The sequence below is a fragment of the Ambystoma mexicanum genome, chromosome 2p (genome assembly GCF_040938575.1).
Source record: "Ambystoma mexicanum isolate Mex_15411 chromosome 2p, UKY_AmexF1_1, whole genome shotgun sequence".
NCBI classification, from domain to species: domain Eukaryota; kingdom Metazoa; phylum Chordata; class Amphibia; order Caudata; family Ambystomatidae; genus Ambystoma; species Ambystoma mexicanum.
The window spans coordinates 1,117,135,647-1,117,151,710 of NC_090923.1; the positions used below are offsets into that span (position 1 = coordinate 1,117,135,647).

General features: G+C 45.7%; 2 protein-coding genes across 2 annotated transcripts in view; one reads left to right on the forward strand and one right to left on the reverse strand.

Annotated features, from left to right (window-relative positions):
• TRMT112 (tRNA methyltransferase activator subunit 11-2) overlaps positions 1-13,604 on the reverse strand; it is a 92,239-nt gene extending 78,635 nt beyond the window's left edge. Inside the window, exon 1 of the mRNA XM_069645147.1 lies at positions 13,428-13,604. Within this exon, the coding sequence (XP_069501248.1) occupies positions 13,428-13,502 (75 nt within the window). The 5' untranslated portion in view covers positions 13,503-13,604. The remainder of the gene's footprint in view (positions 1-13,427) is intronic.
• The window catches only part of PRDX5 (peroxiredoxin 5), a 46,421-nt gene continuing 43,941 nt past the window's right edge, over positions 13,585-16,064 (forward strand). The window contains exon 1 of the mRNA XM_069645146.1: positions 13,585-13,883. Coding sequence (XP_069501247.1) covers positions 13,785-13,883 — 99 coding nt within the window. The 5' untranslated portion in view covers positions 13,585-13,784. The remainder of the gene's footprint in view (positions 13,884-16,064) is intronic.

A 16,064-nucleotide genomic window follows, 5' to 3' on the forward strand; every position in this document is an offset into this window, starting at 1 on the left:
TAAAACTGACACGGGTAAAACTAAAATATTATGTGAAAGCCAACAAAGCAAATTGCCTGTTGGCTAGACAGTTTAGACAAAAAAGGGCATCCCAAATCATCCAGGGAATTAAAGCCCCTTTGGGGAAGTAGTCACAATGACTACTCAGATCCTCACAATTCCAGACGTTTTATTCCACCCTATAGCAGTTGGATATACCAGACTTCACATTACAAAATGAATATCTGCAATCAGTCCGGCTCCCAGTAATTATAGCACAGGAACAAGAGATGCTAGAGCAAGAGATCACTATTGAGGAGATATTGCAGGTCATTCAGAACCTCCCTCTAAACAAATCCCCAAGCCCAGACGGCTACCCAGGCATATTCTTTAGAACATTCCGATCTATACTAGCTCCTAGATTAGCCAGACTTTAACTCCTTTGGGGATAGTGGCCATATATCTCCCATGAGGCTAGCCTCTTCTTAAAACCCAATAAGTACCCGACCTGTTGTGGGTCATACCACCAGATTGCCTTGATAAATCTCGACAACAAAATAACTAAAGTCCTAGCCAACAGGCTGAAGAACATTCTGCTGTCTCGGATTCACCCGTATCAGACAGGGTTCATAAAACAGTGTCAAACCCCCAACAACATCCGAATTCGGGCTACGACGACTCGGCTATCTGAACTACACGGCATTCTTAACTTGGTAACGCTACATGGACTGCCTTTCCTCCACGTTTGGCTAGGACGACTCGGCTGCCTGAACACACAGTATTCTAACCTTGGTAACATTACACAGACTTCCTTTTCTTTATGTTTGGCTCCGGCGTACTAGATTCTCTTACGGATTTTTTGCCCTTGGACTATGCTTATGAACCAAGTTGGGATTCCCCTTTACGTCCTACGTTTTGCTCCTGACTGGGGTCTTTTTCCCTAGTCTTGTCACAGATCTTTTCTCAGTAGGACTACTGAGACATCAGTCCTCCTTACCTCACAACTTGTGCCAACTTGCAGCTGCTGGATATGGCTTCCCTTCCACCTGGCACCACCTTGGGGTGGGAAATTACAGGGATCCTGGTCTTCCTCCACCTTCAGGCCATTCCCCAGCTGTTCCATAGGTAGGTGTTCAGTCTGTTACATATCTTTTGGCTTACTGCAAAGTCTCTTGGAAACTAGTATCACGTTGTGTTTAACACTTGCTCACCCGTTTTCCATTGGAGCTACTTGGGGTCCGGCGAGTCCGTTCCAGCCACCTGTGGCCTCAATAACTGGTCAGCAAGTGCTTCCTTTCCTCTCCGACTGGTGCTTGGGGACGGCGGTATACTTAGTATACGCAGATCTGTATTCCTGACATCAGTCCTACTAACTCACCTGCCTCCCTCTTTGCTTTACAGATCAGAGTACCAAGAGATGCACAGTACAAGAACCTTTAACAGGACAATACCACATGGTCCCCAAGTCTTCTCACCATCATGGGCTGCTGGAGTGGGGGTCTGCGAGGTGGCTGGCCCAGCATTCGTGGAGGGAGACCACTGTGGCCACATCCTGGTGTACAACATGCAGCAATACCTCTGCTATCATGCTGGCCAGGCGAGGGAGGGGCTGGGAGGACTCTGCATCCCACACCAAATAACAACGGAATAGTCAACAACTGCCCCTCACCAATCCCCATAAGGAATATGCACTGTAAGCAAGGAAGCGGTCACTCAATCTCTTTGCCAACACAGCATATCTTCCAAAAGTGTGCACAAGATCAATGTACGAGGGAAAAGAAAGGTGAAAAGGAATCCGAACATGGATTCTAGTGTCTGGTGCCTTGCATTTTGGTGGTGCGAAGTCTTGTACCCATCCTCAGCAAATCCGTGGAAGGTGATGCAGGGTCCCATGAACCTCTTGATCATGCATAGTACTGCACACGGGGTCTTTCATTTTATTAAATTGAATAGATCGCACCCACACAAAGTAAAATGACATTCTCTTGGCTGTTCAGTCTCTTGGAAACTACTCTCGTAACTGTGGGAGCTTAATGGGGAGCAGGACACTTCTTTGTGAAGTTCATTTCTCTCCTTTGGAAGATGATGCATTGTTGCCATCTTTTAATAGGAAGTAGGTATGCAGGGCTGATATGTCTGCAGGGGCTGCTTTATTTAGGCCATGCGTAGCAGGTTATTTCAAATGCTGGATAACTGGATCACTGAACATTCCCCTTACTCTCCGTTAGGGTTCAGTTCTTTACTCTGCGCCTTAAGCATAGGTTGCAGCTAGTTACATTTCCTCCCTAACTCCAGGTATTACATGTGGCACGGCTTTTGTCTCATTCACGTCAATGTTGTGACTGCTAAAGTACAGGCAGTGGCGACTTGTGAATGTTTTAATTAGTGGGGTGTAAAGATTTGTCACAAATTTGGAAAAGCAAGCCCCAACCAGCCAAGAGGAGTCCCAGAAAATGTTCTGAGTAATAGCTTAAAATGGTGCATTATACAGGACACTTTCTGTGAAAAGTTGGGTAAAAAGCCAGTTTGTAGTAGGTTTTGTTAGGCAATTCATGAAAAAAGTCCAATAGATGCAAGTCACCAACAGTGTACATAAGCATTGCCCAATGCATTTTCATGATGCCTTTCCCCACAATATATACCAGTATAAATTAACCGGTGCACAATTTGCACTTGCCATTGTCTAGTGTTATTTTACTCTTGGCGAGAAAGAAATTGTGTGCTGTGTCTATGTATGGAATTGAAGTGGCGAGTGAATTTATGGCTGGCTAGTAACTTGCAATTTGAATCTTCGCACCCTGCTAAAAACATTTTCACACTGGCCTGGCCAATACATTTGCATGCTGGCAGCACCCATGTATGCCAGTATTCCCATAAAAGAGCACACTCAAGTTTGCTCTGCACATAATGCCAGTGATCATACCATAAGAAAATAGTAAGATATATCTAGACTAGTTGCACAAAAATGCCAGTATAGCTTACCATGCTTGCTTTATCACAGATGGCCAGTAACAAAAATATGTCATGTCACAGTAAGAAATGGCTAGACTGATGCATCAAAATGCCAATCTAGCCACGTAATAAGACTTACCATACTTGCTTTATCATGCTTTTAAAGCAAACACAATAAGCATTATTACGTGTCTAGACAACCATTTTGATGCATTAAGGCTAGCCATTTTTATTAGGCTTCTAAAATAAATGTATTATAGATGCCCAGTAAAAAGTCTCCTCTCCATCCCCTGTTAATCCCCCCCACAAAGAAAATCCTCCTCCCATGCCAGCACAAACCCAACTCGAGCACTTCCACATTCAATCAATGATTTAAACACACATTCACACAACATTAAAGCATTCACTCCCTCATTTAAACACAAAAATCGATAGTTAAAACATTCACGCATTCAGAGCATTTACTCGTTCATTCACACACACCCAACCACCCCACCCATAGATCAAATACTCCCCAATTCGCACACCCACATAACAAAAAAAGCATTTTACATTTACCTCAGCACCGGTCCGGTTCCTGCTCCTCTGGCTCCTGTGCACAAGAACAGAAACCAGAATGTACAGAGCGCTTTCTGGTTCCTGGACATGAGCGCAGGAGCCAGAGCGCCGATGAGACAGTGCTTATTTTTGTATGTGTGGGGAGGTGCAAGAGCGCCCCCTCACACATACAACATGCAGTTCCTAAGCCTGCATCCTCATTGAGCATGCTCGCTGGTGAACTACACTGTCAAAGGAAAAACACGTTTCTCTTTGACAGTTTAAGCCAGCCCAGGAGCGCTCCCTCAGCTGCAACAAGCACCCCCTTGCCCATTATGGGCGAGCCGCCTGCCCCCCTCCCGCACCCCAGTATAGGTCAGTAACGTGCTGTAATATTTGGATTGTATGTACCCTGGGTATATGGGTTGACAGTAGTACAGCATAGGATATTTATAAGAGCAAAGAAAAACATAAATTTACACATTCTCTTCGGGTAAATGTTGGCTAATCTGGAATTTAAACACAATATTGCTATTGGGTGCATCGTTATTCTCATGCGTGATCAAGTAAAATTGCAGTACCTAATTTGTCCTTGCGCCACCTAATGCTGCTTGGGGTAGAACACACAATGTTACACTGCAAGTACCATACAATCAATTAGCAAAACAAGAGGGGTGCATGTCCTTGCTCCAGCTACAAAACACGTGAAATACATTCAGTTATGCACAATATTAGTGCGACAAAATTATATCAGAATGATTAAAAAAAGGTTTCTTAAACATCAATCAAAATTGAAATCTCCAAAATGTAGCAATAGCTTGTCAACATGCAAAGAGTTTCAAAACAGAGGATATCTGGCATGCCAAATGATGCCTGAATAACTCATGGACATAATTTGTTGATGAAGATATCTTGAATAATAAAATCAGTATAGGGTAGATGCTAATCCAAACAAGATAAAGACATTGACCACTATAGCTCAAGGTTTCTTAAATATATTACGAAATTAAGTATTATCTAAAAAGTCTATTTAGGCATACAGAATCTATAGCTTGAGAAAGACCGTTTTAGGTTGAAACACGTGTTGACGGGCAGATATCTGTTTTGAATCTCTATGCATGGGTTGGCAAACTAAACATCTATAACTACATTTGGGAAGTTTCAATTGATGCTTAACAAAACAAAAACGTGATCATCCCGATATGATTAATAATACATTGACACAGTATTATGCATAACTGAATGTTTTTCAAGAGTTTTGTAGCTGGCTCAAGGACACACATCCCTCTAGTTTTGCATCTTCATTCTCAAGTTAGACGGTTTTGGGCATTTCACATACCACTACAGGAGGTTCCTTATGCCCACTGGTGTCTCAGTGTATGAGTGGTGCCGTGTCTGGTGGTACAGCTGCATGCCTTTCATTGTGTGTTGGGAATCTGTGTATGCACCGTTTATGGTGATACTTGCAGGTATATCCAGTAGCACAACCTATGTGGTGATGGGGGCATTTGTGAGTGTATGATTGCACAAAGCTTTCCCTGCTTGTTTGGTCTGCATGTGGTGGATACTGAGTTGAGATACAGTTCACTGGGTCTGAATACCATGGGTAGTTTTACTTTTGTCAAATGAACGGGTGGTACACAACAGTGGGCATGGTTGCATTGATTTGGTTTACTTTTGGATAGTGGAAGTGCGTCTATGACAACATGCGTTGCGTCCCATCAGGAGGACAGATCCAACACCACTTAGAGGCTGGTATTGTTTGGACATAGGGCGGTCTACGTCAGCATGCCATGGCTCTGCATCCACTGACGGTGCATGCTGGCCTTCATAGTGGTGACCTATGGTTCACTGCTAGCTGTAACTACTAATGCTTGGAGTGGGTTTCTGCAGAATTTGGTTTATTTGGGTTTTGATCTGTGTCCACCAGACTGCAGTTGAACGTTGGTCTGTGTGACTTAGTTGAATGATGTGTGGTAGGTAGATTATGTGGTTGTAAGGAAGGGAGATTTTCCGTGAATGGCAAATGTCGTGTACTGATTGCCATCTATGAAAGCTAATAGAATGTTGGCGAGAGTCTACAAATGACTGCTGTGGAGAATGTTCATGCAATGCTTTCTGTAGGATTGGCCTGAGCTGGAGGGCACGAGGATCACTGCTGGAAAATCCATCTATGCGTTATAGTCAAGAGTAACTGGAACTACAAAGTAACTGTACATATGTAAAATAAAGCTATGACAGAACATCTGTGAAGATGTAAAATACGTATTCATTGTTCCAGGTATAAAATATGCTGGAAATTCTGTTTCTGAAAGGGCAGACTGAATTGTCCCCATCCCCCTCCTCTTTCGTAATGCTCAAAGTCAAAATTATAGTGCACTCATGTGCCATTGCTGAGATAGTCTGACACCCCTGGCACTAGCCATGCAGAGGCAGCAGGGCAGGCTCAAAGGTCACATATGCATTCCTGACAGTTGCTGGGCAGACAGCCAGAGACGTCTTTATGGGAGGGCAAAAGGGGCACTTGCCCCGCGCCCCCACCTTGGAGGGTTCCCACAAGGCCGCTGTATCTAAAGAAGTAACTTGCATTGTTCACCAAACTTAAAAGGCACCTTTTATGGCATGGTGCTGAGACTCAAAGCCTATTTTGTATTTGTTGTGTACATTCTGCTCGGCTTTCTGTGTTCACTGTGGCATTCATAGTTTGTGCAGTCACTGCAGCAGAACTCCTGTAGCATTCCTCCAGTAGTGGACGGGGTTCTAGAGAGAAGATACTGCACCAGACATCCCAGGACTCTTACAAGCATATTTTAAGGTCTTTCTTATTTGACAAAAAAACGGTTTGTCCTTTTGTACAATTCAAAGGTTTTTCTGCACGTCCATAAATAACAATTTAAGAAGCTTGTGTTTCGGGTGTATTTAAAGCTTTTAAATGCAAAATAGAAACCCGGATAAAATCTATTAGGCTCACATCAATTACAATAAATAAAGCAAGAATCATTCCCAGTTTGCATAATATGCTTCCATAACTTTGTTTTTAGAAATTGTCAGGTTGGATTATGTGAATTTTGTACTTTGCAGGTCAGTTCTATCAAATGGGATTATTGTAGTTCATGGTAAGAACTGGAAAAGGAAATGATAAGTGCAGACGTTGCAGAGTGGGTGCAAATCCCGGCCTCACCTCTTTACTAATGTGTGATCCTGGTCATCTCATATTGCCTAACCTGTCAAAATGACCAGTCCCTAAAACTTTGTAAATTGTCGCTCTTTAGAGGTATTTTGTTCTCAGTGTGTCATCTTATAAAAAAAAAACTCACTCATGGTTTTCCTGGCTCTAGTGTTGCTTCTGCTATAATAATAGTGAGCTTTGATATATTGCACACCAGAGCTACTTTGCTCTCTAATGGTAACACGTATTTATATCCACGCCCTTCTTCTAACCTCAGTATGCCTGAATATGGACTCGTTCCTGATGGCTTCTAATCTTCATTCACTAGCTATGCTAGAGTATCTGTATCTTTCCTTGCTTTCAATGGTTTCCTGTATGCATGCATGAGCACTTTTGCATTCTTTTAGGCACCTAATCGGAGTCATCTGTCTATTCTGGATTATGGGCACCTTTTTCATTTGATCGGTGTTCTGCATTTAGACTATGGCCGCTCTTCCTTCCTCGTGCCTGGTATTGATGAAAATTGTGCTCTACCTATGCTAAAGGTGTCAGTGCCCCGGGCCCCAAAAGTGGTTAAGATGGCCCTGCAGACAGCTTTTTAATCGTCTGCATCTCCGAGTCAAACCAAACTGTAAACAATGTCCATCATAGTCAGCCCAGGGCAGGGGTCTGCAACCTGTGGTTCTCCAGAGGTTTTGGAGTAAGATTCCCATGATCCTTCCCCATTGACTATGCTGACTAGGGTGAAGGGGAGTTGTAGTCAAAAACATCTGGAGGGCTAAAGGTTGCATACCCCTGGTCTAGTAGCATGTTAAACAGTAAAATGGCTCCAGGGTGGTGGGGAATCACACAGTTATATAGCCACAGAATGTAGAGATCATGGTGAGCAGAGCTTCAAATACGATAAGGCTGATGAGTTTTAGCCGTCTGGCCTGGTGTCTTCAAAACAGCTATGTAGGACAAAGCCCAGGCAAGTGCTCTTTTGATCCCCCTTTGGAATGCAAAAACCTTCCTTCAAAGTGCACAAGAAACCTTCTGAGGTTATTCATTTTTGAACGCTCAGAAGAAAAATGAGTCACTGGAACTCGGTTGGGAATACAACTTATTCCAAAGTGCTTTGTCAAAGAAGTGAAGAAAGAGCTCCAAGACAGAGGAAAGCTCTTGCCTCCACAACCATCCCCAGTGAACATTGGGGTGACACTGCCGTTGACAAAGGCCTCTGCTGCTTGCACACTAGAATCAGGATTCTGCTTACTGGAGGTGAAGGAACCCCTGATGACAAGCTTCCCCAAGTGGAAGTGTGGAACTAAGGACTGATCTTGTTCAAGGAGACTGGATTGCACCTCACAGCAACCCAGAACCAGCTGGAATGCGTTTACTGTATGGCGACATCTTCAAGCCGACCCGGCCGAGTCGGCTCACTTCCAGATGCTACTGGACTCAGGACATGAGGTACGGTTTTTGGCACTCTGAGGAAGCAGGTAAGCCATTTGAAATCCATTAAACAGGCTTCATGCCAACTCAACCCAGTGCAGCACCACCATGACTCGCTCGACGCTGTGGCAGGACTCTACTTCACACCCAGAGCCCTGACACGACCCAACATAAGCACGGTCTCTACCCGAACAGCAACTCAAACCACCTTGAACACTGACTTGATCCAACAAGAGCCCCATCTCAATGCGACCTGACTGTCTCGACTGCAATCACGCAGCAGCCTGGCTCAACGCAGTCAGCCAAAGACAAGAGATAAAGGTATTTTGAAGAGGCCCTGTGACCCCCATCCACTTATGGACCACTGACTTTAAAGCCACACTTTGACTTTTAGAAAGAAATTCTTGAACACTGATATTGCTGCTTAAATCTTTTGCCTGAGCACCTCTGCCCATCAACCCAGTCCCATGTATTCTGACTGGTCGCCATTCGCTGCATTCCCTTCAAAGGGGAGGGTCTTTAGAGCTAATGTGTGCGCTGATGTTTTTTAAGTTCCTATTTTTCTGGAGCCTTGATTGGACATGCTTTTATTTTGTTACCACCATTCTATTGTTGCTTAAGCTGGGACTCTGTATGCCTGTCGGAGATGGATGTTTGAAGAGTATCACTGCTGGTTTAGTTTCAGGGCAGGCCAAGTAGGTGGTTTAACACACTAGTCCTCCCTATAACCCTGCAGAGCAGCAATCATTTGGTCCCAAAATCTACTCCAAAGCTACCTGGACTTCTACTAAAAGGCTCACAGGTGGGCTGTGTCTGAAGTACACCACTCACTGTACCAAAGTAAGCCCTCTTGTTGCGAGGAACAGCAATTGGAGAATAGAAAGCACCGTCAAGGAGGCAGGTTTGATACCTTTCATTACTAATCCCTTCAGGGAGCTCTGCAGAGTGTCTCATCACTGCCCGTCAACAGCCACTGGTCTCCAACTGCCACATCAGCCACAATCTGTTTGAAACCCACACTTTGTTCATCATGACATGGGGAAGACCGACATCTGCATGGAACGCAGAGCACGGGTTGCATACTGACTGCTCCACTTCACACCTTCCCCTTTTGACAACAAACTCAACACAAAGTCTTAATTGAGAGGGAAGACCTGCAACCGTGCACCTCTTATTCCTCCACCACAGAGGTATAGACAGAGCAGGGTCTGAGCAGGCAAGGCCCACCCACAATATCCAAGTGCCCTCTCAGCAGCACTGTGTGGGCATTTACAGGTGTCAATGTAATTGCATGGGCCCAACTAGACTAGCTTCAGGCCCCGCTTGTTGGTTAATGGTGCCTACGCGGCCACTCTGCTGTCGACCATCAGTCTCTCTCTCGCCAATGTTAAGTCCAATGTTCTCTCTTCAATCCTTCCTTCTGCTCAGAACTCTGATGCTTTGCCTCTTCTCCCAGCACAACATCAGGTCTTCATTGAAGAGAGAACCTGGTGGTCAACAGCAGAGGGGAAGGAATAAGAATATGCGCACGGTTGCAGAGAGTTCCCTCTAAATTAAAAGACTTTATGGAGTGATGCGTCCCAGTGTTGTCTGGGAGGCTTTGAAATGTACGATACGGGGCCATTTAATTGGTGTATCGAGTGGGCTGAGGAAAAAGAGCGTTGAAAGGGAGGCATTGTTGGAGACTAAACTTACCGAATTGTCAAGGAGGGTGATGGTGGATCCCGTTTGTGGAGAGGTGGTGGGTGAACTTAAAAGGGTAAGGAGAGAATTGAACTCACTCATTGATGAACGTAATGATCGCAGTAACTTCTATTTGAAATGTGCGTATTATGAGAAGGGTGAAAAATGTGACAGGTGGTTGGCTTATAGGCTGAGGAAGCGGGAGGCGGAGCAGTCTATTCCGTCGATTCGTATGCATGACGGCAGTATAAGTTATCATTCGGGTGAGATAAACAACATTTTCAGAGACTTTTATGAAGAACTTTACAAGAATGAGTCGGAGGTATCAGGTGAGGGTACAGAATTTCTGGATAAGGTGGGCCTATCTAGGATTAATGTGGATGTTTCGGAGTGGTTGGAGGAGGATTTTTCGTTGGATGAGGTTAGGATGCCGATTGGTAAGTTGAATGCTGGGAAGGCCCCAGGACCGGATGGGTTCCCGGCTGAGTTTTATAAGATGCTGCCGGATTCTGCTTTACGATTGTTGCTAGATATGTATGTGGAGTCGTTGACCATCGGATTACTTCCTGAGACTACTCGACATGCTCCGATATCGGTTTTCTTGAAAGGAGGGAGGGATGTCACTCTGCCTTCCAGTTATAGGCCCATTAGTCTTGTTAATGTTGATAAGATTCTGGCAAAAATGCTGGCTTGCAGGTTGGAGCGTCTGCTTCCGTCCGTGATACATGTGGATCAATCTGGTTTTGTGAAGGGTATGAAGACCTCCAGTAACATTAGGAAGATTTTGAGTATTGTATCGAAAGCGAGTGGTCAGGAGGGGGATAGTGCTATTTTGTCATTGGACGCAGAGAAAGCGTTTGATAGAGTGAATTGGGAATTCCTCTACGCAGTGTTGGGCAAGATGGGTTTTGGTATGAGGTTCATTTCATGGATCAGGTTGCTATATAGTGAGCCGACTGCGGAGGTGGGTCACCAATGGTATGAGGTCGGGGAGGATTAAAATGAAGAGAGGTACGAGGCAGGGGTGTCCTCTGTCACCTCTTCTGTTTGTGTTGGCTTTGGAACCACTGGCCGAGTTTATCAGGAGGACGTGGTTGGTCATTCGTGCTGGGGGATAGCGCAAAAGATTTGTCTGTTTGCGGATGACATGCTCTTAGTCCTTAGTGATCTTAAGAAATCAATACCGGCATTGATGGATGTTGTGGCGGAGTTTCATCATTGTTCTGGCTACAAAATTAATTGGATGAAATCAGAGATTATGCCTTTGACACATTCAGTTGATAGGAGGTTTGTGGTGGACTTGGGCTTCAGGTGGTGTCCAGATAAATTGCTGTACTTGGGGGATTTGGCTTACTCCGGAGATAGGGGGCATGGTTAAGGAAAATGCGCGGGTCATGTGTAGTGGTTTGCAGACGGACCTTGAGAGATGGAGTCTTTTGAATCTTTGTTTGTGTGGTAAGGTGAATGCCTTAAAGATATCTACCCCGAGAATTACTTATGTTTTGAGTATGGTCCCTTTGATGTTCCCCGAGACTTTTTGGAGAGAGTTGGACAGGATGCTGCAGGAGTTCTTGTGGGATAGGAAGCCCCCGAGGTTGTGGTCTTGGGGTGCCGAATTTCAGGGCATACCACCTGGCTTTATTTTCAGAATTTTTGGTTCCATTTGTGGAGGACTTGCAGGATGTCTGGGTAGAGGCTGAAACCAGTTTCCATGGGCCTCTTACTCCAAGAGCTGTGTTGACTTCGGTCTCTAGACAGAGTTGTCGACATGATTTGCTGATGGATAACATGAGGAGCGCCTGGAAGGGCTTGTGTCGTTATTTGAAGGTGGACGCTTTGAGGGAGCCCGGTGCCTCGATGTGGCTAAATGCTACTATCAAAATAGATGGCAAGGTGGTCCTTTGGGCAGATTGGTTTCTGGGTGGGGTGAGGTGGGTTGCTGATCTGTTTACAAATGGTCGGATGAATGCAAGGGAATTGCAGCAACAATATGGTATTGAAAACTTTAGACCCTCTGATTTTGTGAAGCTTAAACGTGCGATTGGAGTTGTGGATTTGGAGAGGAAAACTGCATTGGATCTGTTTACAGGGAATTTGGTGGGTTCGGGTGGGGGACTGGCCAGTCGCCTGTATAAAGCATTTGTGTCATGTTATCAGGGGAATGATTCTTTAAGAGAAGAATGGGGCAGGAGAATCGGATTGGATATCACAGAGGGCTTATGGCAAAACATGTGTGAGAGTGTGAAGTTGTGCTCGCTCGGACTCATGGAAAGATCAAGACAGATTAAAATTCTTAATCGAATTTTATTGGACGCCTGAGAGAATGTGTAACAGAGGGTTGTTGGAGAGTGCAGATTGTTGGAGATGTTCATGTGAGATTGGTACGATGGAACATCTGCTATGGGATTGTAGGCTGGTGAGACTGTTTTGGGATGAGATTGGACCTGTGTGTGATGAAGTGATTGTTGGTCTACCGGTCTTGGATTTTAGTGTGATCATATTGGGGAGTGATGAGTCTTTGGATGATCTCACTCAAAGTAAGAAGTGGTTGTTCAGAGGGGTGATGACTGGTAAATATTGAGGAACTGAAAGAATGCTTTGATATTGATTGAATGTGGAGATGTGGTTGTCTGAGATGCATGAATTGGCAAATATGGAGAGAGTGATGTATAGGAGACTTGGTAAATTGGCTTTGTTTGAGAAAATATGGGGTAGATTTTTGCAGTTTTAAACTGACAGTTGTTTGGTGGGGGGGTAATTGAGAGATGTATTTGAGATGTTGGGGATTTAGGGTATTGTATATCTCGCTGTGTACATAGTACTGTGTAAAATGTGCTTTTTTTCATGTGTTATTTGATATACGCTGATTGTATTGGGATTTGTTATGGATGTTGTGTAAAAGTTTCAAAAAAAAGGGAAAAAAAAGACTGAGTTTATGGTCTAAGTGAGACGATGTGTAGTGGAGAACTCAGCGTGCAATCCGTGCTGAATGTCCCATGCAGACGCGGTCTCCCTGTGCCGTGTTGAACGCAGTGCAAGCACACCACAGCTCCCTTAAGGGATTACTAATAAAGAGGTATCAAACTTGCTTCATTGCCGGTGCTTTCGTCTGTTCTCTCCATACCTGCCTAGTCTCCAGGTTTACCCCGGAAACTCCGTGTTTTTACGTTCTCCAGGTCTCCGGGGAAGAGCATGGAGTCTCTGGGTTTCCCTGCGCACGCTAATGATGCACACAAAAAACCCATCAATGTCGTTTTAAATTGTTGCGTACGGTACACTTTTCTATACGAAAATGAGGTAAAATCTGTGAGGGAGGGTGGATGAATGTTGCCGAAAAAGGGGGCGGTGCATTTATGACGTCATTCCCCGGTTTCTCGTCTAGGAACGTAGGCGTATGGTTCTCTACCTGCAGCTCCCCACAACAATAAAGAGTTCAAGATCACCGTAATAAAGTAAATACCCTCTCCGTATCTGAAAACCACCTCGCACCTTGACAGCGTTTCTACTCCCTCCTCATCATAATCCACATCTGTGTACACTTTTAAATACTGTAAAAGGCCATTGTAATCAATGCTCGTCTGCGGTGCCCCGAAGCGAAACCTTCCGATGTGGATGAACACTACATTGTGTGCATCTTCTCGCTCATCATTCTTGGGTACCCTCCTCACACTACCTGCAGGCCCAGCGGGAAGCCTCTCCGCACACCCCGCACGTGCGAACTCAGCATGTTGTGCGTCAGCAGCTTCATCTCTGCTCCAAACTGCGGCGCTGCTACACGCAACCCGGAACTACTCCCAATAGTGAGCGCCTTTCGCCCTTACCCCGGAAGCGATTCTTTCGTAACAAGGTCACGGTGACCCATGTTTGTCTCCTTGCCAACCATAAGTAGACGGTGGCCCGTTTCTAAAGGCGGGGCTAAAGTTAGAGTGAGAAGGCGGTGTTAGCCGCAGCACTGGGCGTGGTTGAGGAGCGGGTCTTGCCCAAGGGCGTGAACATTTGGTAACAGCGCTGCGCATGCTTAAACGGCACCATGACTCCCCTGCTGATCAGTTTTCGCTCCCTGCCCGTTCTGAGAGTAGCTCGTTCCGCAAGCAGCAGCTACAGAGCAGTCAGGACCATGGCTCTAAAGGTAAAGCCAAGAAATACAAGGGATGGGGATGGGGGGTACGGTGATTTTAACGAGGGCTTGCTTTCTCTTTTCGGGAGAAGAGTGGGGGCTGGCGTTCAGCTTTTGCCTGTGCGACATACATAATGATAGTCACCCAGGCGAATCCTAAAAAGAGAACCATTGATAGTTATAGGATTCTTGCATAGGGAGCTTGCAAGCACTGTAGGCATTGCGCATAGCTCTCAACCATTTTGTCGCAAAAGCGGGTGAAAAGACCCGGTTTTGTTTTTGGCGGGTGAGCCCGTTGAAATGAATGGGCGTGTAGGAGGTTTGGCGGGTGAGTCAGCTCTTAACAAGGCGGGTAGCACCCGCCAAAAGCGTGTGAGTTGAGAGCTATGCTGGCCAGGTAAAAAAAAAGTGAGAGGCGATGGAAGGAGGCGGCTAATGTGCCTAGGACTACCCTTTGGGTTCTGCGCACACAGTGCAGTGCCGTGAAGACTCTTTTCCCCCTACCACACCTTTAATTTGGCTTTTTCCTAATCGGTTTAGTTACCTGCAAAGTGCTATGTCATATTGGGAAGTTGACGGCCGTGTTGCTTCCTTGTACACACCCATTTAATTCCCTGGGGTAGAGTCAGGGGAAACGAGGGCCTTCAGTTTCAAGGGAGGTTGTACTAACTGCAAGTGCGATCCGTTATCCGTTCATAGGGGAGGGGGGGGCAAGAGAGAGGGGGCGGGGAGGGCTGGCCATGGACATCGCACCAGCCCCCCTGTGGTACTCTTGGACACCAGCACCATGGAGGCACAGTCCCTTGGAGGATTGATGGGTGGGGGCTGGTCATGGACCTCGCACCATTCCTTCCCCCTGTACTCTGGGACACTAGCACCTTAGAGGCACAGTGCCTCAAGGGAGTGCGGGGGGTACCCAGTCTTGGAGGGGCAGGGCACGCCTTGCCAGTTCATGTGGGCCCTGGCTGCATTCTTGGCCGGGGGCGCCATGGCAACCTGGCCTGCAGGCCTATAAGAGCCTCACTCAGATCATTCTGTATTGGAGTCTGCAGGCCCATCTTAAAAGGACAATACACGTGGGAAGGATACATCCCCCTTAAAGGGGAAACACACACGGGAGGGTCACTCTGTAACAATGGGAAGAGGGTGGAGTTGTGGGGGCATGCTGGAGTCAATGGAGTCACAATTAACATTGACACTTTATTAAACCGTTTGTTTGGGATTCTTTTTACCAATGCTGTGTTCTCGTCTAGTTTAGCGGTGCCCCACTCATAACTAAAGCATGATGAAGGACTGAGTTTCTCCTGTCAAACTTGTGATTTTAGGTTGGACACCGATTGGAGAAGCAAGCGCGTAACTCGCAGAGCTATCTTTTGTGTGCCCTCGTGTCATCGGAGCTTGTAGGCTAGACTTTGGCGACATTAGAAATGCTGATAGCTGGACAGAGAATGACCAATGTGAGCCAACTCCCCGTATTCAGCACAGCAGCTTTACAGGACAGGAACCCCAATCGTGTGTGTGAATCTGTTGCATGTTCTTTTCCTGCAAGCTGTTGTATATGGCTGTGCAAAGCTGAACGTACTGTTTTTTAAGCGTTAGTATTGGCACCAAGTACGTGGTGGCAAAGGGAGCAACGTCATCCCTCGTTCTTTAGCAGTGCGGCCAGGAACCTCACTTAGCTGTGGGCATGGGCGTCCTTTGTCTCTTTACGGGCACAGTACAGCAGAAAACAAAGTAACCTCTGCAAACCGTTCATCTATTATATCGACGCGTAAAAGACTTCAACATCATGAGTGCATATCTTACGACACTGTTACGATTGACAGCCTTCTCTAATTATCGAAGCATTTGAAAATACATATTTTAGGTGGCCATGTCAACCTTTTTTGCAATGTCGTTTGTTTGTAATTATTTTAATTGAAGGGAAGGTTGTTGCGGAATCCCTGGATTGTAAGTGCTTCTTCACTTTTTCATTCTCTAGTAATGTTGTGGCAAGTTTCCTGCGTTTGCTTAGCTATTTTGTCAACCGAAACGTTTCAACTTCTATTAATGTGCAATACGATTAAGCAGGGAATCCCTGCTGTAGCCGTTTCAAGGTGGCATTGACGCCCTATCTTGGCAGTTCTTCTTGGGCAGCACACAGACAAGGGGCGGAGCTCTTGACTTATGACTCTTTACCGCCGCTCTCACAAA